Source organism: Lasioglossum baleicum, chromosome 5 (assembly GCF_051020765.1).
Source record: "Lasioglossum baleicum chromosome 5, iyLasBale1, whole genome shotgun sequence".
Taxonomy (NCBI): domain Eukaryota; kingdom Metazoa; phylum Arthropoda; class Insecta; order Hymenoptera; family Halictidae; genus Lasioglossum; species Lasioglossum baleicum.
The window spans coordinates 5,980,743-6,006,180 of NC_134933.1; the positions used below are offsets into that span (position 1 = coordinate 5,980,743).

Sequence of the window (25,438 nt, forward strand, 5' to 3'; positions counted from 1 at the left end):
TTATCGAACATGGAACAGTACTATTCTTAATATTTGGGCTATACTTGCTGGATCAAAGCGGTTGCTAACGATCATCTCACCAGGCGTATCAGGACACTGCGGACTTTTACAGGTCTTCATCACAGTAGGTCGTGGAATGTCTCTGCACGCGTTGCCAGCTGGTTTCTTCGTCCCGAACCAGACACACTGCAGGATTCGGTACTTCATTCCGTCCCTTTCGCACGGTGCCATGCACTGCAGACAATTTCGAACATGTCAAGCTCACAGAAAACCAAATTACAAACAGCAAACTGAACTGAGATTCTATGTGCAAATCGTTTCCACATTTTCTGTATTCGTTTGTTGAAATCTGAAACGTCTCGCGAAGCTTTCTTCAGAATTTCTATGGAAAAGCTTTAAGAAACGTACTTCGGACCACTCGCCGACCCTCCAAACGCCTTTGCAAGCGTCGTTGTAGCACTCTTGCCTCTGCAGAGGTCTGGTGTTCTCGTCGCACTTGCTCAGATCGAGCAAAGTGACGTTTTGTTGATCATTCTCATCGTCTTCTGCTAAACGACAAGTAAGGTTGCGTCTCTGCATCGCTGTTTTCCAGTTGAAACACCTGGACGTCTCGCAGGGTGTCCATTTAGTTGTGTGCCATTGTGGACACTTGCCAAACCCGCATTGTCGCACCTTCTGCACCATTGGATGTCCGGCGTCTTCGCAGAATTTCGCTTCTATCACCACTCTGGACTGTGCGTACGTTGAATTCCCCAGCGGCTTTGTTGACCGCACTGTGCACTCAGCTCCGCGTATCTTTGTGCAAGCAAAAGAATTTTTCAAATTGGTGAAACCTACTTATTTAGCGACTTTGATGCTTCAACTACGAAATTATTAATTACTAAAATCTGTGCGTATATTGCAGTCAAGAAAAGCATTAATAATGAGTAGACAGCGGATCTTTATGCAAAATAAAAATTTTCTACCCAAATTGCAACAAACTAGAGTGAAATAGAAATTGATTTTCTTTCTTAATATGTTTAATAAGTTGACAATAATCTAATAGTATTTCTAAATTGTTCTAATATTTTTACTGTTTTAAATTACACCTACTCATCTTTCTCATAAATGCATAAAATTCGCTGTCTAATAATGAGTAATTTTAACTGTTGATTACCTGAAATCCACTTCCCCCGCAAGTTTGTGAACACTTGGACCACTCTGTCGTTATCCACTCGAATACCCGCTCCTCTGACGTATCTACAACAATATTACAGTTACAAAGCTGTGTCTAAAACATTCATTAGCAGGTAATACACAAAATTAAAATTATCGCAAATGAACTTACCGAATATACTCAGAGATGCAAGCGAAGCATCCGTTGTAGCGTTATGCCCAGGTGCACCAGCGATATTTAATGACTTATTCTTTTTCTCTTCGCTATCTTCTAAATTTGTTTCTCCGCTCGAACCATTGCGAATTTCAACAGGTCCACTCTTCTCCTCCTGTTCCTTCTCGATGGATCCTCTATCTCCGAGCAAGGTCAGCTCGCTGAGGTCTTCCTCGGGGTCCCTAGTGCTGGTCCAGGCGAGAGAATCATCGACCGTCCCATTCTCCATGTAGATCTTCCGTTTCTTCATCCCCTCTTCAAGTTCCTCCGCGTAGTTCTCCGTCCTATTCAAGATCTCTTTCTCCCTGCTATCGGGTTTCCTCTGAAACTCTTCTAGCTCCTTCAGCGACATCGTCGAGTAAGCATGCTCCGTCTCGGTGCTGTCATGATGCCTGCCGGTCTCTTTCCGGTGGGACTCTGCGTGTCCGGTGCTCGAGTCTGGAATGTAAAACACCTCCAATCCAATGCCATCTGAAGTGGTAGACGATATCAGGTCCTTGGCCTGTTCTTTCGGCGTCGTGTTCGTCCCGTGGCGTTTGTCCTGCCATTGTCTCTTCACATTCTTCAAGGACTCTTCCACGTAGTCTTTGTCAAAGATCGCAGATGTCACCGGAGTCTGTTTGCTGGCGACAGGCGTGATCTTCACGGGGTCGCTGTGCTGTAATCCGAACATGGAGTCATCTAGATCGTAGGGATCCACGTCGATGAAGATCCTTTCCTCGTCGGGACCGAACGTTTCGTCTGGAATGGCGGTGTTGCGGTACAGAGTGTCCAAGTTCTCTTCCACGTTCTGGTACCGTAAATCGGAAGTCCTGTCGGCCATGGTGTGCTTCGTTGGCCCAGTTTCTTTTCGAGTGTCGTCGATGAATGCTACCGGAGCTGTCCTATGCGATCTGCCAGCTGATGATTCGCTTTGGAACGGCCAGTATTCCTGTTGGGTAATCGACAATTAAGGAACAGTCCGGATACTGTTTCTTACACCAACAGATAACATTTGACAACACCTTGGACGCGTTATTGGAAGATGTAATCAGAAATAATTGAATTTCACTTGGACAAAATTATACGACACTGTCACTGAAAGCAATGCTTCAGACGACACAATTAAACGGAACTGTTTAACAATGTTTAATGCTAGTAACAGGTAAAGCGCTCCTTTGTTTTGCCAAGACAATGGGGGACTAACTTGAAAAACAGAAAGTCCCTTGGACTCTAGATAGTCTCACCTTCAGGCTCGATATAAAATACGTTAAGTGCGGCACAAGGGTAGAGGCACTTGACGAAGTCGATTCCACGGATTCGTGGTGTCCAGGCTGACATATTAAATGGCCGTCAAAGATCCAGAAATATAGCAAGCAGGAAAGTAAAAGATCACCGGAAGAAAATTAGTTGACCGTGTCTTTCGGAAATTCGAAGTGTCATCAAAATGAGATTGAACTCTGTCAATTTCTCTGCGTCTGTATCGAATGAGATTTAATGACTTTGCAGACCGTCTCTGTATATGTAACTTCGCGCATCGGTCTGTCGAATTTCATCGAGCTCTGAATAATTCAATGTGCCCATGAATAATTTAATAGAAGCGTATCAAAGGAGAGTCACACGATCGTATTTCTATTAAATTGCTCGTAACTCGATGAAATTTGGATTTACAAAGGCAACGAGCTGCGATCCTTAATCACACCAGAGAAATCGTTCGAGTACGATCATTTTTTCTTCGAGAAGAACAATTATTTACCTGATTCTGCGAAGTCACTGTCTGTTCTCTGTGCAAGTCAGTTGAATCTGGCGGTGTGGGACTTGTCTTTTGCTTTCTCTGTGGTTTCTTCGTAGGATTGCTGGGAAATGATCGTTCGTGGCTGATATCCTCGCTGTCGAGGGGAATGAAGCGGTTCCCATAGGCGGCTGCAGGAAATTCACGAATAATGTTAGAAATTTTATAACTTTTACGAAAGATGCAATTAGCGAGAATACACTTTTATCAATTTAGGGAATTGTCAAATAAATCCAGATATAATTCGTAAGTTTGGAATAAGGATAGACTCAAGATCGATAACGTTTGGAACAATTTACCTGCTCGATCGGTGTACAAACTTTCACCTGAATTCGCAGGAGCAGAGTCCAAATTCGATTCTATCTTGCGTTGGAGATAGACGGAATTACTTATTCGCAAATACTCCTCGCTGCTAATCTGCTCCTTCGAACGAAATTTTACGATAAGCTGCGTCTCCGCGTGCGAACTTCCCGCTGTAACATAAATTAATCCATATTAATTCCTCTGTACAGCATTATTTTGAGATTTCAAAATTGTGAAATAGATTTACCTATACACGCGTAAATCCCGGAATCGGAGGCTGTGATGTCGTTTATCTTCAATGCACCTTTTTTGCTGATCTTGTGTTTCCTCGATTTCCTCAGCTCCTTGTTGTCTTTGGTCCACATAATCTGCGACCTGATGACATTTTCGTTTTGGTCAAAATATAGACCCAGTCTTCAAACGAAGAGATATTATTATGAACGATGAATATGAGTATTCTACTTCAACACATATGACCAACATTGCTATGATTTTATTAGCAGTTGAATTAACCAAAAATTTCAATTATGCAATTCAAGTACAACATAATGGAAAGAATTACAATGGAAAGAAATGCGAGATTTAATTTTTCCAGTTGTTCGAATTATAGACTTACTTGTCGAACTTCCTAACGGGACACCGAATCTTGATGAAGGGCGTGCCTTGGAATATCTTCGCGGTACCACCGATTTTGAGATCCACCTTCGCATTCAAATCGGTCTGGTTGTACGTGGTGTTTTGACTGGAAATAATCGGCAAGGAACCAGCATCCATGTCGTGGCAGGGTCTGCTGTTGCAGGGTCTCTCGGAAGCGGGTTTCTGCGGCGGACATTCGCGATCTTCCCGACTTTGTTGACGTCCCTGGGCCATTATTTGGTCGCACGTCACTTTGCGTTTCATCACGCCTCCTCCGCAAGTTTTGGAACACTGCAAAACGCTTTCCGATTATTTCTGGATCTTAACAGCAAACGTATCTATATTTATTATGAGCAAAATTTTAGTTGCTTCACTTGAGAAAAATATTATTATCTTTAGCTTCTACCTATTATATTATTTACCAATTAAGGACTGGTACAGAGTACTAGTACATCACTAGTAAGTAGAGTGCTGAGAGGTACGAAAAAAATTTAGTTAAGACTAAACCGACCGAGTACTAAAAGCGATTGAAATGTTTTAACTTATAAAAATGACAAAGCTCTATTTATTTCTATTCTCTGCAATTTTGATTACAATATATACTTAGAGAAAGAAATTTACCGAATCAATTTCCATGTAAGCAACTTCATCATTTCAATAATTGCAAAATGAAAAATATAAAACCGGTCATTTGACCGGCAGTGGTAGGTTTAGTGTTAATATGGAACCAGTGAAGATTATGATGGCGAGAATTCAGTCATTGGAGTATAAGTACAAGATCGTGAAGGAATAAGAGGAACATACTTTGCCCCATTTGCCGGTACTCCATTTCACGGGGCAGTCCCACACGTTGCAGTATTGTCTGTCTGCCGGTGGTGGTTGCGGGCACATCTTGTTCGGCACCGCTACTGTCTTACCTGTAGATCCTCTTGTCACCTCGTGTATGCAGGTGACGTCCCGCGTTTGTATGCCGAGTCCGCAAGGGCTCATGCACGGCGAAAATTCGCTCAAATTCCATCTGCGAACGACAATCAGTTGCAAAGATCAAAATCATAACGTGTACATATTCCGTCATTTTTGTAAATACTTTTACTGTTTTTAATTTGATATACACCGTACCTCGGAGGACAGGGATGGTCATTGCAAACTCTTATTCTCGCTTCCGGTTTAGTTTCCACAGGGCACAGCAGAGGCATTACGGTTTTTCCCGTGTCGTCCCTCACGCAGTTAATTATCAGGTCCTGCACACCTAGAAAAGTCGAAAGGTGTGATTTATGGTATTGATCGAGGATTTTTGCTCTTACGCCGGATACATTAATATAAATCGCGGCGGCTTTTATATATCGACTCGATATTCCCACCGTCGTTAAGCGCCGTTAATAGCACAATCTCATCAAATTATCCAGAATAACTAAACGCCCCCTGCGAAACGAACCCTAGGTACGCTCTGTTAATCCTTTTGGGGATCTGATTTTCGATAATACCCTGACTTATGTTTCCAGCTGATTATCGTCGACTGAAGTACGGTATTTATGGAACACTAATGATCACGGTCGGAAGTAGATAATTCCACTGAAAGGTTCTACGAGCCCCGATAACGGTCCTTGTTAAATGGCAATTTTAATGAACTTTTGTCAAATTAATAGTCAATTTCCTATTTTCGATCGCTGGTGGGTACTATTAATTCACTCAATCGGCATTACTTCCATCAATGTAACGTTCCACGTTGCTGTTTGACACTAAACGTACCACGAGAGGTCAAATGACCCATTTCAGATTTTTTATTTGACAATTATTGAAATTGTAATTTATGGGAATTTATTGAATATATTTTTTCACTCCAGGGTGTGTCCGTTAAGTTGTGTCACCATTTTTTAGGCATTTCCAGTAGTGCAATTAAAAAATGTTTTAGACAAAAGTTTCTCAGTACTTGGTGAGTTATATGTTCGCATATTCTTAAATCTGAAAAAATGCTTTTTACGTAAAAAAGTAAAGGTCACCTTGACTTTTTTAAATGGCACCACATGCTTTGGACGTCATGGGATTGTTTCTGACGTCGAGACGAATTTAACAGTGTATTACACTATGACCTTGACAAACCCTGTATATTATAGTAAAAATCGCACAAAATATCGTGTTATTTTTAGAATACTATACACATCATTCACTTTCGATGGTCGGTAGGTTTAGTGTTAAAAATCGTGCAATATCTTCTCATTGCATTACGTTAATCTTTTAAAAAATACGTCGTACGATGTTAAATTCATCGAAATCCGACTCACCCCCTAAGCACGTAGCGCTGCAAGGAGTGTAGCCAGCTTCTTTCCACGAGTAGGTGGTCTGAACGTCGCTTCCTGGCGCAACCTTGATCCCAGAATCGTAGCCACTTCCTCCGGAACTACCTGCTTGCGGTCTATAGCTGTCGTCGGTCAGGCTGGGTTCAGCGTATCCGCTGTCGCCGACAGCGTCGATACCGTAAGACAGACTGTTCTCTATCATTCCGCAGGGGTCCAGCACGCATTTCTCGGTCTGGATCGGCTTCGGACCCGAGCACTGTCGATCCGGCAGATTGGCGATGGTCCGGCTGAATTCGAGGAATATCTTGCACTTGACGTCGCGATGCCGGATGCCTTCGCCGCAGGTGACGCTGCACGGCGACCAATCGTCGGCGATGAACCTGGAGGGTCGATCAGTATGGTGATGATTCGCGTTGGAGATACCATTCGAAATTTCGGCCGTTGCATTTTGAGTTGCAGTGGAGGCTGTTCCTGACTGGTTCACCGTCAGATCTCGCGAGAGTGGCTCTCGCTGACTCCGACGAGAGCGAGACCACGCCCACTGGAGCTGCTCTGGGTGGAGCTAGAGGTATGAGCCGCTCACACGCTAATTAACTGCCTTTCAAGCTGATATTTTGCTGGCGATTCAATTAATCTTTGCTATAATCTATTAAGTGAATTAAACTTTCTTAGGATCTACGAGGTGTGGCAAACGAGCGGCTCATATTCTGGCACTTGGATGTCATTGAATGCCCCTGGGAGTAATTCGGGTCAGGTTTTTCGGATTGCGAATTTTCCAAAGTTTCCCAAAGCAAAGAATTAACCTTTCAAAGTTGGCTTTTTAAAAGTCGACATAGATAAATGTTTGAGAAAGTTTAACTTTAATTTGATCTTCATTGCACACTATGATAGAACCTCTAGCAGAGTGAAAATGTTTTGTTCGAATCCGTTTTCTTGAAATTATCATGACCCCTCTTTTGAAATATTATTTTAAAACATTCTATAGTTGGTAGAAGAAGCTCGCGTCTTCCTATTACTTCGAATAACAGAGGTTTCACTAATCCAGCAATTCTACCTTCTCATCTAGGATCTCTAGTCAGCGTTGAACGACCAATACCTTTTTGCTAGAAGCTAGAAGTCAATATTTGAGCCGGAAGATGTGTTCTTAATGGCTCGAATGGAGCCGGGAGAAATAATTGAACAATCACCGCGATATAATACGACAGTATTTGGAACGGTGGCTTGAAGCGAACAGTTATTCATTGGTCCCGGGCTCGGGTTCGGAAAATGCGATAAATCAACGAACATGAAAGGAGCTGATTCTACGCGAGCGCATTCGTCTCTTTTTATTCGTTGGACAAACGTCGTGACGCTCGCAGAGCGCGAGGAATTTATTGGCCCTCTGCAGCTATTCGTGTAGTTCCTAAAGCGACGCGTGCACGTCTCTCGCGTCATCGATTAAACTGAATAAATAATGCTCGGTTATTCGCGTTTCGGCTTTTCAGAGAACGATGGAGTCGTTCCTCTCGATTCTCGTTCGTTCGACACGAGACGAGAGAGAGAGAGAGAACTCGTACCGAAGTCCTCGAGTGTCTATTTTCGGCCGCGAATCGATGATTCTTGTCGTCAATAATCTTTTTAACCCTGCCATTCACGATTCGACTGACTAGGAATCGACTCTGCTTCCTGCACGGGCAATGTTGCCGAAGCTTTTTGTCGTTCTCTCGCTTTGAGAGATTTTATCCAAAATTAACGGTGAACCTTCCAGCATCAGTAGACTGCGGATTCTATGCGTTTATGACAAGAATGATGTGGTGCAATTTAGAACAATGGAGAAATTAAATGAATCCAAGAGCGTTAATATATTATTACCATTAATTTAAAGAAGAAATTTTGCAATTACCGCAGGCGTGAAAGAACTCGTGCGATGAAGGGTAAACGTTCAATTCGGAAAAATAAATCGTAGAGCTTCGGAAACCAGCTTCGTATATCGCAGATAGTCAATTAACATTCAAACTTATTCGATTCAATTGGAGAAGTCAACTGAAAACTGTCATTTCGGCAAAAAGGACGTTGATCCTTGCGCAGGAGGAAGAAATCTGGAGGCAGGAACCTGCGTAAAATCGAACAGGCGAGCACGTGTAGACAGTTCTACGCTATAAATTATGCATGCTAAGCCTACGGGGTTACCGTGGAATGCGCAAGCCAGAAAAAGGGCTAAGGGGGTGGAGGGTGGGCGAGGAAACATCGGCGAAGAAACGGTGTACGATAATAGTCGACGTAACATTATCATCGTAAGTCTATGCTAATGCTTGTTCTACGGCATTCGCGTTATGCGCTAATTAAATCACGGTAAATCTCGTAATCTCATAAATGCATTAGGAGCAAGAGGCAGGAAAACGTTAAGCGAAAGAAAGAAAAAGGAAAATCTAGCAGAGAGAGAGTGAGAGAGAGAGACAGAGAGAAGAAGAAACTGGAGGCTGGGGAGATTAAGCTCCGTTGAATTTCAGCGGCGGGGTTAGAGAGAGATTCAAGTTGGAAAACTGTTGCGCGTCAGCAGAAAATGGAGACCGTCGCAAAACTATTCTCCTCGGCTCGCCGAAAAATTTCTATTCTCTTGCGAGACGAACGAAATAAATATTATCATTAAATGAAACTACTAATCGCCTTCCCTCACGGAATTTCCTGCTGATTCGCCGCGTCCGCACTCGAAGGGGTAGCTTTTTCCAAGAGTGCCAGAGATTCGCGTATCAATTGCAGTTCAACCCTTAAACGAGCTTGAAATCTGCGAAGATTCAATCGGCATACATTACTCCGCACAATTAACTAATCTTTTCTTATGAAAATAATACGTGGCACGAAGCCACCGGTAAGTTACACAAGTTACGAAAGAAGCGAGTGTAATTATTGAAGTTGGAGAAGCTAATTAGGTGGAACACCCTTACAGACTTTGTTTGCCGGCACAAAAGCTTGTCGATCCTCTTGAAGAGGACCTCGCTTAAAAACGCGTTTTTCCCGATTGTTCTGTGGTAAAAAGGATCGATAAACGAACGGGGTGAGTCGAGGGCGAAGCGTTTCAGCTTAAACTCATCGCGGAAACTGTCGCGGGGGTTGGTGTTGGGGATGGATGCTTCTAAAACTTAGCCTTGATTTAGCTCTACAACGAGAAGCCTCGTCGGACTTCGTAGCTCTGCGGTGAGTTACAAAAGCGTGCGGGGAATTTCTACGCAAGCGTTGTCGGGGTTGTGTGGTTTGGATAGGAGGGGTGGTTTGGTGGTTTAGTAACAAAGAAAAACAGTGGAAAATTCAAAGGAGGCGGATAGGGGATGCGTCGCGACGTCTGGAGGTCGGTGAAAGCCGGGGAACAGGGTAGAAGATAAACAAAAGTGGAAGAAGAAGAGAAATAGAGACTGACAACGGGGGTGCAAGTGAAACTGGGGGTGGGGGCGAGGGGTGGAAGTAGAGAACAAGAAGAAACAAAAGACAGAGAAGAAGAGTTAAAGTGATAGAAGAAAGAGACACAGTAATGGGATACCTCAGATACAACCAGCCACAGGCAAAGTAGATCGTATATCTGTCGGGACAGATCAATTCACGTCAAGAAATGAATCCTTTCAACACGGAGAGATTTTCTATCTAGCTGTTGTACAATAAGTTTCTTTCCCGGGCAAGCGACGAGAGGCTCTATCAACCTTCTACGCACGTTTCAGGACACCTGGACGACACGCGTTTCACCGTGTTTCACTGTTATAGTAGTGATCTTGGATAGTACTCACGTGGATTCCGATGGAATCGGCTGATCGATTAGCTTCTCCGACACTGGCGGGGGCGGGTATGGCTGCATCAGCGGTTGAGTCATCTCATCGGCGTCTGAAAAATGATCGTTTCCTATCTTGTCCCGGAATTCAAGGGCGAAAGTGGAAAAGATTTCTGCGATCTCGGTGGATAATTTATTGAGACATTGCGATAAATTTCTCGTTAGTGTGAGAGGGTTACTTTAGAAACACTCGGAATGATCTTTCTACATGAAAGCCGCTTATGAATTTTCTTTTATGTCGATCGTAGATAGTGCAAATAAACAATTTAATGTTTTCGGCGCTACAGGGTCGATCAAATGTTTCTCACAGTACAATGTTACTCATAAGTAATAAATACGCTTTTTAGGGGTAAAAAGCAGCCCTCAACCTCTGGAGATGGAATCGTTTGTGGCTAATTATTTCTTAAAGGATTCATATTTTTTCTATAAATTTGAGCCTATTTTCGTATAACGTCTGATTTTTTTTTCCTTTCTGGGAAAATAACGCAACAAATCAATTCTGAAGACAGATTTAGAGTCATCGCATAAAATTACTGATTATAGATACAGGATGCGCTCAAGGTCCGGCAACTGCTAAATCCGGCAAGTCCGGCTTATTATGTCCACATTTAATTGACCTTGAAAATCGACCTCGAGGTCGATTTCAAGGACGCCATCAAGTGCATCACTCTGAATTGTACAACTCTGGATCTACCACTTTTTTCAGAAACTGTATCCTTTAAGAAATAATTAGCCACAAACGTTTCCATCTCCAGAGGTTGAGGGGTGTTTTCTACCCCTAGAAAGCGTATTTAGCCGAAACAAAAAAACACGTATTTATTATTTTTCGGTGTTTAATAAGTACGTTAAATTTCATTCAAATCAGTGAGTATCAGTTGGGTAGTGTTACTTGTCAGTGTGAGTAACATTTGATCGAACCTGTAGCGTCGAAAACATTAAATTGCTTATTTAAAGCCAGTAATGTTGTGGAAAATTGTTTCTCGATAGATGTGGGAGTGTCAATGGCAATGATAACACTGTAACCGCAGTTTAAGCCGTTCACGCGAGAAATCGCTGTTCTTGGTTTTATACAGGGTGCCTTATTGTTTTTCGATCATTTTCTATGTAATAGACACTTAAAAATTGAGTACGATTTTTACTTATATTTCCATAAAAATTCGCAGATTTTAGAAGCGTAAAACTTCTTCAAATAATGATGCGTGATACTTCCACGAGAAGTAGTTCGCAAAATAAGGGCAAGAGAGAGAGAGAGAGTCTTCAGCTTTTAGGGTTGGAAAACGAAAATGAGCTCCTAATCGATGGACACCCTGTATAAGCTCGAACTGGTCGTCACGGGAATGGCACTCGACGTAGCTGCATAGCAATGTAACTTATAAAACTTACATATTGGACAGACGATGTTTGTTTTGCACTCCTGCTCGGTGTGCGGCCGTTCAACAGGATCGCAGTCCGTCGAGATGGAACCAACAGCGTCCCTGCACTCGACCGTCCTCGTCTTGATGCCAGTGCCACAGGTCACAGAACACTATCGATCACAGGGGGAAAGGTAAATTTCATGCTGCTGGCGCAAATTGCTTTCAAACGGGACCGATGAGAGCGTGATGCAGCGAAAGAAACCGGAACGTGGCCGAAATAAATTAACGGGCCATCTTGACACTGTCGAATTCCTTTCGTTCCATCCGCCCTTTTCGCGAAACACAACCAGTAAAAATATCACTGACTTTGCAATCTCATTCGACCTCGAAAAATGTTCTCCCTCTATTACATGAATTCCTTCAGATGCAACTTCATTCTAAGCAGTTTCGCACAGTGATTTTCGTCGACCATCTCGTGTAAAAGTGAACTTTTGATTTTAGAATGTCTCCTTCTATCGTTACAAGAAATGTTCGTTTAACTTCATTCCAAAAAGTTGCTTCGCGAAATTTCCATTGATCATGATATAATATGTGTGTAAAGATGAAAAGGATCCAAGATTTTACTAAATTTTGTAACGACGGCATCTGCGCAGTTACTCGGAACTTCCAACTGATAACTCCGTCTTCGTGTTTCCTTGAAACAAGTTTTGATAAATCGTGTAACTTGAGCGGAGCGCTGATTAATTAATTCGTAGGGAAAGGAATCGCTATACCGCAGATGATTAATGTTTTGTACATTGAAAAAAATGTACAAAGAGAACTCGCGAAGAACAAAGCGTAGATCGTGGATCTCCTTCCGTATACTTATATTCTACAAGAATCTTGAAAAATTCGCGAAATGTACAACTCATCGACTACACTTTTATTACAAATTCCGCGCAATGGGTCCACCGGCAAAGGAAATAAATTTCCAAGTCTCGCATCTTTTGTGGAAGAAAATTGAACAGTCCAGCGATAAGCAACGATGTTTCCTTTTCCGCTGAATCGTTGCAGTATCTTGCGGAATCTTGGATTTTCGAAATTTCTGTTCGACAGTTTAGCCTGGGGCATATCTCTCGCGAAACGGGCGCAGTAAGAGAAAACGGAGAAGCGTGTGGGTCAAGGTAATACTTTCCCGGCGGGATAAAGTCCATAGAAATAGGGTGAAATGGGTAGGGCGATGCAAAGAAAAGGCGGGGAACCTTGGTAACAGTAAACTCTCGTGACGCAACAGTGGAATCTAATTTCAGTATACTAAGTGGTATTTGCTAGGTTCTATTCTAACGTTCAGAAGACTTAAAAGATCTAACGAGGGCTGCGCGAGACCTCGGAGATCATTATCGGGACGAAGTGCGCCGGAGAAGTTGAAAAGGAACGAAATAAACGCTATGAAAAGGAGAAAAGGTTTGGACGTACAGGATTTGAAAGCTCGGGTGGCCTTGGACCCTACGCTAATTCAGAAAGAGGACTCACTAGTTCCTACAAGGTTGGACAGTGGTCAATCAATTCTTTTCTTACACGTCCATTGTTCTAAAAATGTTTGTCATCATTTTCCAAGTTGCATGAGACCAGTTTCTCAAACAGAAAATATATCTGTGGCGTGTAAATATCATGGATATTTTTAATCCCGTTCAGAAGATTTTAATCATTGTATGGAATATACAGGGTGTCCCAGCTAACTTTACCACCTTGAATATCTTTGTTGTTTTTAAAGATACGTCAAATGTCTGAAGGACAAGGTTGAATGGTAAAATGGGGCTCATACGATACCAAACAATTTTTTGTTTTTATGTAATTTTTTTTAGAGATATGGAGGTCACCTCCATTTTTTTTAATGGAATGAGGTATTTTTTATATCATAGGTCGATAGAGTATCAAATTCTGAGTATAAAAGTGTTGACCTTCATATGTCCTAAACCTAATAATAGGTAACGAGATATTATCCAAAGAAAAAAGAAAATTGTTTCGATAATATCTCGTAAACTATTAGATGTAGAACATATGAAGGTCAATATATTTTTACTCAGAATTTGATACTCTATCGATTCATGGTATAAAAAATAGGACATTCCATTCAAAAAAATGAAGGTGACCTTCATATCTCTAAAAAAAATTACATAAAAACAAAAATTTTTTTGGTATCGTCTGAGCCCCATTTTACCATTCAACTTTCTTCTTCAGACATTTGACGTATCTTTAAAAGCAACAAAGATATTCAATGTGGTCAAGTTAGCTGAGACACCCTGTATGGTCACAAGTCTAATTATTTTGGTCTAATTCCTATGCAAGTAAGAAAACTTCCTACATTTTTCAAACTTTTAATTGCATGAAACATTTCCTGGAATAAGATTGGGTGAGCCACACGTACTCCGTTCCAGAAAATCGAGGTCCGCATTCAATTACACCGAGCGCGAACATCCTTCGAGAATGATTTCGCTGGCGGAAATGAGCATGAGCCTCGAAAGGTAGGAAGCTTTTTAACTTCCGCGGGTTCAGGGCTTCATTATTCGTCCAAGTGTCGGAGGCTCGCGAACACTGGGCGTGACATGCAGAAACATCGAACGAATTCTCTCGGCGAGCTCTGTAAATCCGGAAACAAAGCTCGTCGGCTGACCTCTTTGCTTCCTGTCACGGAAGACGCCGAGTAATTGCTTCTGTTGATCACCAAGAATTTTTCCTAGCATCAGAACAAGCCAGCAAGACGATCTGACTCTTAATTCGCATATCCATGCCCTCAAAACGATCCCAAAATCGATCAAACGCAAATCTCCGAAGCAGCCGCCTTTCAAAGAGGCTGAAACCGTAGGATAAGGGGTTTTTCGAGTTCCGACGACCACTGCGACCACTTATCCAAGTTCGTATCCCTTTTCCCAGGTCTAGAAGTTATAAAATTCTTGTATGTACGGTTTCAGGAGCGTTTCGCTCGAATTGATTGGCTAGCGAGATAGAGGATTGGTGAATGTTTCTGTTTCGAACGGTGCCGATCAGATTCGCTTCGACGTCAAACCGAATCGCGGCCGAATCCGAAGTGGCGGGTACCATTTCCAGTTCACGCGAAGCCAGGCGTCTCGTTCGAGGCGGCCTCAAACTTCTCTCAGCCAGAATAAAGTCCGCTTGATCGGAAAAGGTAAGAGCCGAGAGCGGGTTGAGCGGTTTAGGGGCGAGCACGATGAAACGCGAGAAAAACGATGAACAAAAAGCCCCGGATGCCATGCCGGAGCTATCGTTCAAGACGTCGGAGGTGGAAAGGTGACACGGACGGAAAAGCGGAAACCCGCTCGACTTAGGCACTCTGGCCTTTTCTTCCGCCTCCGCCCTCTCGCCGATGTCCCCGCCCATCAGCGCTATTTGCTTCTGTCCCCGTTTCACTTCTCGGTTCGATCACCTTCTTTTACCTTTCCCACCCTGCACCCTTTCCGCCTGCTCTTGTCTAACCCATCGCATTCCTCGCGTTTACGTCTCTATCCCTTTGCGATGCACTCTGCCCCATAGTTAACAATTGTAGTGGCACTTGGAATTGCGTCTCGTGCATTGACAATAGGGCACACTCCTCAGCTTCGTCAATTAATAACTTCTCTACGGTCCCATCCGGTTAAAATTTTGGGAAACATCGTGGTACGTTCAGCAATTTAAGAACTTTGAATTTAAGAAATTTAAGACGGTTGAAGTTGAAGCGTTTTTCTGTTTGCATGTTTGGGGTAGAACATGTATTGACAATTAACGGATTGGATACTGGAGTTCTTGCCAAACAGCTACATCTTCAGCGCTAACTTTTATACAGTCCCTTTTCGTTGTGTTTTTGTACTTCTTCCCCTCAGTTTCTCCTGTTTTCCAACTTCCCACCAACCCAATCTTACCCTCCGTCTCTCCCCCCGTTCCTCTCCCCAGCTTTTTCCACCCCGCAGCGTCTTTCTCCGGAATCCAACCCCTTCCACGAGAAGGTCCGATATCATGGGAGTGCTTTAAGGAGCCCTGTGCTTTCAGTTCAATATTTGCATGGCTCCCGAGCTCACAAAAGAGAGAAATCTATCAATTCCTGTCTTCCGGGGAAGGTGGGGGACGGTTCGTCCCTCTTTTTCGCTGGTCCGGGCACCAACCTCGGATGAAATCATTACCGTGCTGACGGGCATAAGAGGCTGGCCTTTATGTATCGCTGGCAAAAGGATACCGACGCCATTTCCACGCTGCCCCCGTCAGCCTAGCATCGTTTCCTTCGACAGCGCGGAGACGAGCACCGCCATTGTGTATCGATCAAGCATGAGATGAGCCGTAAATCACACTACGTACACTTTCGTTTACACGTGACTGGGGCTATTTTCGTGCCGCCTTCGATGCCACCCTGTTCGCCGCCCATTGTTATCGGAACAGATAAGAAACTGCCGCGGGGGTGGCTGCCGGGACTTCTGGTCATCGCCTCGTCGTGTGCAACCTTCTTTTTCATATCGAACCTCGGATTTTCCGAAAAAATGTTTGACTCACTGGCTGGAACATTTTTCTTCAACTTGCCCGCAAAAGTTTAGAACGCTAAAGCAGAAATGATTTATGGCCTAATACGTTACTATTCGTCCCGGGATTTTTCTAACCTCTTCCCCTTCGGTTTCTACAAAATGACGTACAAAAACTTGTGCATAAAGATTCGCAGTCTAGTCCCAAGTATCCGAATATTCATGAACATTCATGCCGACGCATAAATATCGAATATAAGTCGCTCCTTTCCCGCCGACCCAAAAAATTCAAACAATCCTCGAGACCCGACCGGATTAAACGAACAAAATTCCGGGCAACAGCAGAAACAGAAATGGCACAAGCGTGCCGGGTAATCTCCCAGCGGGTGAGGAAGGAAAATAAAATTTAACTTTCAATTTGCGACCTCGGCCTCCCCTCTCCCTTTTCCCAGGATCTTTCCCAGGGTTGCGAGGAGACAGAACCTTAAAATATTCCGCGTCAGGGGACGCGTCCTCGTTACGAGTCGGCGAAATACCGCCGCTTTACGTATCGCCGGGCAATAGTAATAAACAGACCACCCAATCAACGGAAGAGAACAAATCATCTCACGATTGACACTGCTACCTTAATTCTGTATTGTACAATAGAAAATCTGCATTTAGCCTCACGCATTTGTAATTCCTCAGAAGAATTTTCAAGGAATAGTTCGGTAACATCGTTTTCGTTTCACGGAGCCGATCAGTTTGGCATCCGAGTGGCTGAAACGCGATATCCGCGGTCGCATTTAGCAGATACTCATGAATAAAGCATAACCAACTGGATTCCCGGGGCTAGAGAATCCTCCGGGCTGACTTTTCCAGTCTGAAAGTCCGCGTTCGACCTTCCTCGTACAACTTGTCCCTCATTGTTGCGTCTGTTTGCGCCTCTCGAGGTTGCTTCGCCGCGAGTTGCGTCCCGCAGCCTCGGTTTTCCGCAGCTCGTTGCATTCGGTAGACTCCCACCGAGCTCCCGCCGCCTGAGATACGACGCCGTAAAATTTTATTTTTCTTCCCCCCCCCCCCCACGGCGAGAAAGTTTCTTTGCGTTTCCAGTTTGTCTCTGAATACATATAAACGGAACGGCGTGTCGCGGGCTCGCTACGAGCGAGTTACTTTAATTTCCTGCGTCGAAACGGTCCGACAACGTTCCTCTAACCGATCGTGTGTCTCTGCTGGATGCAGCCTCTGTTCGCGAAAACACGCGTAAACAGTGTGCTGTTACGTGACGTCGCGATGTCCTTATACGTGCGCCCATTAATAACGACGTGTACCTCTGAGCGCGTCGTTTCGAGGGAAAATGAACTGGCTCGATATATTTTCTCGCTCGTCGAGCTGCCTCCGGGTCCGGCATATGCTGGTGAAGCTTTTATTATTGTCTTTTATCACGGTCTTCGAGTTTTGAAGGGTTTTCTAAGCATCTTGCTGATTTTGTGCGACTATAAAGACGAGCAAGCGAAAACCAAAATTGTGAAGGTCTTGTAAGAATTTACAAGAATTTACTTGAATGATTTGAGTGAATTCGCTGTTATCTTAGATCCTCACTCAAACAACGCTTGATTTATCCAGAGAGGAAATACAATTGTTTTAGAAAAATTGAAGAACTATTTTTACGTTAATTATTGCTCTGCAGAAGATACTGCGAAACAAACACTCCAGGAAGCGTCAAAAGAACTTTATACATCGAACAATCCTACCACTTCTTTATTTTCTAACATTTATAAAAAATCAGAAATAAATAATTCCAATGAAATTGATACAGTATAAATATTGTCGCAAGAATCTGAAGATACAGATCCACTCGTTTGGTGGAACACTCGAAAAACATCGTTTCCGAGTTTAAGTCAAATGGCATTAGATATTTTGTCAATTCCTGCTACAAGTGTTCCAAGCGAAGAATCTTTTCCAAAAGCTGGAAATTTAATTACGGAAAAAGAAACAGGCTAAACCGATCCACAATTTCAGCTTTCATGTGTTTAAATTCATGGTTAAACTTTTTAGAAAATAAATAACATATACATAGCTATAACTGAGCGTTGAAGCTTTGATTCCTAAAGCTTTGAAAGCTTAAGCTGTATATAATTGTAGCCTTAGAAACTTAGTCTTTAAGACTGAGCTCTGGAGCTTCGAACATTCAAGCTTTATACAACACTCGTTGTACTTATTTAGTATGTAGAATAGTTTAGCATGTAGAATACTGTAGTATCTTGATATCAACATTCCAAATAACCACAGAATCGCATTCCCTGTACGAAATTTAACAAATAGTCCTTTTACTGGTGGATGCAGTTACCTTTGGCCCGCAACCAGCCCCAGAAAATGACTACACCCGGCCCCAGGATAGAAAGGGTTGAAAATAAGGTCTTTCTCGATGCTCTTGATGCAATTTGATTGCAACGATCGGCGAGCAAGTAGTCAAACAGAACGGAAGCTCGCAAACCGCGTGGAATGCGCGTTCGGAGAAAGGGATCGCAAGGATTGCCGAGCGAAAGAGGCAATTCCGCAGCGTTCAAGGGGCATTTCTCGCGAGCAACGAGTATGTGGAAGACAAACGGTCGGTCGGGAAGGCGAAGGAGAAAAAAATACGCGATAAGAGCTGTTCGAGAGGAGAGGCGCGAAGAAGAGGACGAGAGAGAGTGCATTCTCGCGGAAAATGCCCCGTGTCGCCACTCGACGGCGAATTCACCGTTGCCGATTGCATTCGAGACGCAGGCGTCGCGCACGTGCACCTCGTTCAATGAGCATTGCTCAAGCTCGCACCATGCATCCGAAAAGGGGCCACCGTTGAAATCACCGACGCGACGCAAGTTCCGACGTGGATATATATCTTGACCGACCAGAGAATGTTTGCTTAGCGTTTCCACAGATTTTTCGACGTAGCAAATGTTCAATGTAAGACTGTAGCTAGGTAACTGTTCGGATAATCGAGGCTCTACTGTGTCGTGGAATAAACAACTAAACACGATCCGACTGATGTCGTGTTTGGAGTCGTTTCAATTAGAAAAATGTGACGAACACGCCGGTAAACTGGACTGGATCAGTCAAGTGTTGGGATAGAAGATGAGTAATTGAGGGCACGAAGGGTGATGTGTTTTGCATTCTATTTATCGGGCCGGTCGAAGACTGAAAGCAGAACGTCCGGGGGCCTCGAGTGGATTTAAATTTCCATAAACGCACGAAATCGGACGTGGCCGCGACCGAATGTCTGGAACGGTTCCAGCAGATATCGCGCTTTTCAGGACACAGTTGTCGGGCCCGGGCAAGAAATGGCACGGCGGAGAGAGTCGGTCATCGAGGATCGTGCCAAAACGAGCCCCCGCGGCTCCCACAGGCGCCGCGGAGTCGTCCGAAACCCTCTACAATGCGCTTCCTCTGTATCTGAATCGCATTTGTTACGCGGAAATGTCAGGGGAAACGCGGACGACAAGCGACAGTGCAAGTGTGCAACGGCGACGCACTTTGGCGGCGGGTCTCTCGATGCAGCAATCGATTTAACCCTTCGGGGAGGACGCCCGATCGTTCTTTCTTTCCACGCGATCGACGTTGTGTAATGTTGCGGAGGTCACCATCGTCTGTCAGCGATTCAGACTTCGTCGATATTTTTCATAACTATCTTCATGTTCTAGAAAATAAGCACCGTACCGATTGCCAGAGTCCACTTAATAGCGATTACAGGTTGAACACCGGAAGTCCCGCTTTCAAACAGCGGCTTACGCCTGTGCAAGGAGGTCCGCGATTAATTTACGAGCAATTTACCACCATTTCGGCGAGCTGTTAATTTGCTCAAACGTTCCCAGACGGCGTTCGCGCCTCACGGAATCGTCAGCTCTTGAGAAATTCGTCGAAATCAGATCTTCTCGAAACCGAGGTAGCCAACCAAGCATGATTGCTACTCTCTGGATCCCGTCAATAACCAACGCGGAAAAGGCGACGTGTTCTCGCCCGCGTAAAATTGTCTCATACGGGGGATGAGTTTTCCAGTCTTCGCGATAAATGCAACGCGGTTACACCTGTTTCATCCCCCTTCGTCAGAGTGGCTGCACGCGAAATCTCCCCCTCCGTCCTCGTCCCTCTGTCGTTTTCTTTGAGGACGTAACGGGCCGCCGACATCAAACAGGACGATTTTCTCGTCAAACAAACCCCTCCTCTCTACGCCCACCCGCGTTCGCGCTCATCGTCGCTTCTTGGACGCTCCATCCGCAAAAAAGGATAGAGACACGCCTCTTCCAGCTGTGCTGCCACTTCGTCAACGTCCTCGGTGAAAGGACGAAAAAATTTGTAGTCCTCGAGCGACGCTTCCGGGTTCAGAAAACATGGCGGAAGAGGGCATGCATGAAATAAGAGGCTGAGAAGAAGTCTTGAATTATTTAGCACAATTTGCCAGCACACGCGGCCGCTATTCGATTTAGAACGAGAATTAGACACGTTTTGACTGGCATTGCGGAAACTGGCGGGGCTTCGCGTTCTTTGTTGTTTCCCGAGGGATGCGATGATGGTATCTAACAGAAAGAACCAATTTTTAAAAATTTAATTTGACAATAAGAACATCAGCAGTGGGCAAATGCTCGCAAACAGTGGTGGACGACTATTGTGTACCAGTTTCAGTTCCCGCCGATATTGAAAGTAGCAAGAAGAAGTTTCTTCCGTTCGGGTACTTCAACTTCGCGAGTTGATCCTTTTTGCCAGGACACCGGAGTAGCTCGCTCGGAATTACTTGATTCTTAAAGTTTGCCTCGGCCGAACTTCTGTATGCGTACCGATGTTCGATTCCTTGTCGACCGTTTCCGGCACGTCAGTTTAAATTTTCCTCAATGCCAATATCTCCATTCTTGCCGGATATCAGGACATTCTGTGCGAGCACAACCGAGTAGAAGCTTTCTACCGAACTCCGAGGAAACGAAACGGCACGGCGCGGCGTGTTCCATTATTTCATAATTCATTCATCGAACCTTGCGAATACCATCTCCGCCTTCCTCTCGCTGAAAATCTTCTCAACGCTAGAATCACCGATCGACGCGATGGAATTCGATATTATTGTAGGAATCACAGAGATACAATGAACACAAACAAACTATTGCATGAAGCAAGCAAATACATTTTACGCATAAATTCAACCAGATACTTTGCTATAAAAACAAACCGGTTTTAATTACATAAAAAATTCTGAGAAAAATCGACATATTTCAAATTACGAAGCACATATTTGGGAATTTTTGCCGAATGTTTTGGACCTGGTAAACTTAATGAATTATTAGAAATTGAATGCAAGAAACGCCGCCGTGGTAAAATGTCAAAGGGTCATTCCATGCTAAATCGATCATTTTTTACAGGCACCATCGTCGATTTTGTTCTAAATGAAATATGTTGTAGTCCATGTGAAAGTAGGGAGGGTTTAAGTCATCATTTTGCCGGTTTCGAATTTTTGCCCATTTTGGCGAGAACGGGCCTCACTTACGAATTTTTATCTCAGGAACTGTTTGTCCGATTGAGCTACGTTCTTTTTGTTTTATTCGGAAGGGATTGGGCTAATACAAAATAATTTTTTCAACCTCGAAAATCAACTTTTTTTAATGTCGAAAAATTTAAACGAATTCTTTTTTTACGTTTTTTAGACTTCTCATCATACTAAGTGCGAGAGATCAACGCTTTAACCGCCCGAAATCGACAACGTTGTGACTTTGACAGTTCTTCCACGTTCCGAAAGAGCAGTTTCACTTTAACTGGCGGTCCCATGTGAAAAAATTGTCGGACGATTACGGAAGAAGCACCGCAACTTGATGTTAGCCTCGGCGCTGCACGATGGCAAAACAACCAGCTCGCACAAAGCAAATTGTTGAACGAGTTTCATTTCCCTTTGCAACAATCAGCAAGCCCGACCTGTTTACTGTTCCCGGAGGAAATCGGATTTCCTGATGCGAATAGACAGATATAACTGGATGGAGAAACGTTACACGTTCATCTGCGTCGACCCGTTAACGTCCCTCGAAGAGACAAAAGGTTCCTAGAACTCGTGTGACACCCTTAACCCTGTTCGGATAGGAATTAACGTTTCGTGTTTGTTCAACAAGCATATACCGTTTTATCGGGGTGTAAAAATGATCAATTTCCCTGCTCGAAGCAGCAGTTCCTTCAATCCGCACAAAATCATAAAAATAAAAACTGTTTTTTCTTTTTTGATAGGTTTTCATAGAAGTCCTTCCATAGAAGTCCATAGAAGTTTCCATAGAAGAGTTCATGATTCCCCGATTCCTTGCTAAAACGATAATAAATACGACGATCCTTAGCCACGGCTAAGAGGAAGTTGGAGGGCAATAAATACTCCTTCCCCATGGCGTCTAAAGCCCTAAATTCCAGCATCAAGCGAATGACTCTCGTCTATCTGTACGGAGCAACCGCTCGTCCCGTTTTGCATGTTCATGGCTCGCGCAAGGGTCCCAGTTCTGGTATCCAAGGTTTCTCTTGTACTCACCTCGCTCCATTTATTGGTCTCCCACATGGGGCAGGAGATGGTGTTGCAGGTCTCCTGGTTACGGGGCTTGTGCATGCCGCTGCACTTGTGGTCGGGCAGCTGTAACGAGAAGGATTTAAAGCTCTAACACGATTCATCTTGGGCGACGAGTGATTTCGTGGGACATACATTAGGTCTCGAATGTTTTCATTCGTTTCCACTGGTCCATCCCTTGGCTGAGATTCGAATTATTCGTTTGGTTCCCTCGAAATACCATGTCGAAGTTCTACTTTGGTATATGATTGATTAGATAACAGATTTCGATTAGAACGATTTCTTAAAATTTATTTGGGAACCGTGCAACACTAGGAGATCGTTATTTCGACGTAAATAAAAATGATAAGAGCAAGTGATCCACCCTTTTTTCTTTTTTGATTGATTGGTTTACGTCGCTTCTTCAACTGCTATGGTTATTATAAGCGACGGGACCTACAGTTTAAAGTGGGTACAGTTTAAAGGTGATCCACCCTGAAGAGGGTTAAATAAATTAATTCAATCTAAAATGGAAAGTCCACTTAAGGTTCCATAGAAAACACATCGCAGTGGTTGCAATGTGCTTGTATGCTCTCGCAGCGAGAAGTTTTAGGGTGAATTTTCAAGATCAAGTATCAACAGTTATCACAGCCCTTGCAGTTCAGAACAAACGTCATTTAGCCTGTAATCACTGAATAATCGTACGGTCGACGAGACATTACTACACGTATTACACCCCCTATTACCAACCAGAGAGCCGTCTAGCCGTTTTTCGCAGGTAGAGCTGCGGGGGTGGACGACGGGGGTGGCAGGAAAATCCTCGGCGGTGCACCGTACGTCTAATCATACGTACAGGTTATTCCAAAAATAAGGGACACTGGAAACATGCAAATCCTCTACGCGAGAGACGTCAAAAAGTTCTTTGACCTTTTTCAAACGGAGACTTCATCTCCGAAATATTATTAGGTCGTTCCAAAAATTTTGTTCGTAATGTGTGACTTTAACCCTTTGGACTCAAAGCAATTTGAATTCCAAAATCAAGATATTTGTTTTAACCCAGATCATTTTTGTTCTATGTAATCTTTTTTACATTGTGTACATCAAATTGAACCTGTTTTCTTATATAACAGTTGAGTTTTTTACAATGTATAGAATACAGACAAATTTAATGATGTTAAAACTGTTTTGAATAATTTTAAATAATTTTTAGGGCGCGCGCCTCAGACTCGCCATTCGAGTGCAAAGGGTTAATATCATTAAATAACACGGTGTATGCATATATGCAATCATCTGTTCCTTGATATTTTGTTATTTTCAAATCATCCTCTTACTTGACCATGCAACTTGATTTCTTAAAAACAACTTTGAATTTGCATCACACACGTTGATCGAAACGAGCTTCGGGGACAACTTAACAAATTTTTTCCACGCGTGTCAGTTGCTTTTTCGATTTTGTGTTTAGTGTTTGAGGATGTTTCCGGCGCATGTTTCAGGGTGTCCCATAGATTTTAGGCGCCCTGTACCTTGGGGAACGTGTGCGCGTGTTCCAGGCGCTCGACGAGTCTCGGATGAGAGGATTTTACGGTGGTTGACACAGAACCGCGGGCGGCCCTTCCAGTTTAAACGAACCGAACTGGGTTAGGGTTCGTGGGATTTTGCGGGGCTGTCGTAGACATCGAATGGGTGGATGGATGGATGGATGGCTGGACGTGTATCTTCTCGGTGGTTCTAGAGGACTGAGCACCTCGTGAATCTTCAAAGATGAAGGAAATTATTAACCTATTTATGTCCGCGAATGACGCCGCTGGTGAACTCCACGGGATTTATATTTGCGAAGGATTATGAACCGCACCACTGACGTGACTCGCTAATCCGCGATTAAAATTATCAATGAATTTTCCTTTATGTCGATCGTGGATAGTGCAAATGAACAATTTAATGATTTCGGCGCCACAGGTTCGATCAGATGTTACTCACTAAGCAATTTTGCAATTTAAATTGTCCTCGACGTTTCGATCCAAATGTGGGCCATTTTCAAGAGAAATTTTGCGTCTGTAAAATACTGTAAGCTATAGTAATTGTTCAACAAAACCGTGTAATACCAATATGTATAACTTTGACATACTTGCTAAGGGTAAACGAATTATATTAATTTAATGATGGAACTTTTGAGAAAACTAACTCCATGCCGGTAGACGTTAAACTGAAACCATGTGGCCGTTAAGGAAGAACTAAACGTCAGAACAAAGGAACGACGCATATCGATGTTACGTTTGTGTTCCGTGATCCGTGTGGCTAAATGTCTAGACGTCTGTCCAATGTATGCTTGGTTACAGCCTTTGCATGGTATTGCATATACTATGTTACAACTTTTTAGTAATGGCAATTTATCTTTTATGGGTGGAAACCAGTCTTTTTTAGATATAATGGTATCCTATAGATTGTGTGAATTCCAACCTTTCTGAAAATTCTCCTGATGTCATTAGAAATATTTTCCACATATGGAATGACTACTGTGTTTTCCGATTAATTGGACCTGTTATTTTGAACTTTTTCTCTTTTCATTTTTCGACGAAAAGGGGGTGATATATTTCAAATAGTCTTTCTTTGATAATATTGGAAATAAGATTAACAGGGTATTCATTACGTTGGAGTGCATTTCTAATTAACAACAAATTATCAGATCTAAATTCTGGATTTGCAAGAAGGATGGCACGATCAATTAGACCTTTGATGAGGCCCATTTTATGTTGTAACGGATGGAAAGAGTGAAAACTTACGTATCTGCCAGACCAACTAGTTTCGTGGTACCAATTCGTTTTTAATTCTTTACCCGTCTTAATTATACTAACGTCAAGAAAATTCAACCTTGAATTGATCTCAATTCCATTAGTGAACTGAAGTCTGTTT

General features: G+C 43.3%; 1 protein-coding gene across 4 annotated transcripts in view; it reads right to left on the reverse strand.

Moving 5' to 3' along the window:
- The window catches only part of Nolo (ADAMTS-like no long nerve cord), a 295,981-nt gene that overhangs the window by 6,127 nt on the left and 264,416 nt on the right, over nucleotides 1-25,438 (reverse strand). The window contains exons 10-25 of one of the 4 annotated variants that reach the window (XM_076423268.1): nucleotides 22,517-22,615; nucleotides 11,556-11,697; nucleotides 10,132-10,225; nucleotides 9,891-9,929; nucleotides 6,362-6,756; nucleotides 5,199-5,328; nucleotides 4,884-5,097; nucleotides 4,060-4,370; nucleotides 3,691-3,818; nucleotides 3,467-3,613; nucleotides 3,105-3,271; nucleotides 2,596-2,682; nucleotides 1,328-2,300; nucleotides 1,157-1,239; nucleotides 409-795; nucleotides 81-234 (exon numbers count right to left, since the gene is read on the reverse strand). In XM_076423268.1, coding sequence (XP_076279383.1) covers nucleotides 81-234; nucleotides 409-795; nucleotides 1,157-1,239; nucleotides 1,328-2,300; nucleotides 2,596-2,682; nucleotides 3,105-3,271; nucleotides 3,467-3,613; nucleotides 3,691-3,818; nucleotides 4,060-4,370; nucleotides 4,884-5,097; nucleotides 5,199-5,328; nucleotides 6,362-6,756; nucleotides 9,891-9,929; nucleotides 10,132-10,225; nucleotides 11,556-11,697; nucleotides 22,517-22,615 — 3,550 coding nt within the window. Of the gene's footprint in view, nucleotides 1-48; nucleotides 235-408; nucleotides 796-1,156; nucleotides 1,240-1,327; nucleotides 2,301-2,595; nucleotides 2,683-3,104; nucleotides 3,272-3,439; nucleotides 3,614-3,690; nucleotides 3,819-4,059; nucleotides 4,371-4,883; nucleotides 5,098-5,198; nucleotides 5,329-6,361; nucleotides 6,757-9,890; nucleotides 9,930-10,131; nucleotides 10,226-11,555; nucleotides 11,698-22,516; nucleotides 22,616-25,438 lie in introns of all 4 variants that reach the window. The other 3 variants (XM_076423270.1, XM_076423267.1, XM_076423269.1) reach the window with 3 other exon arrangements.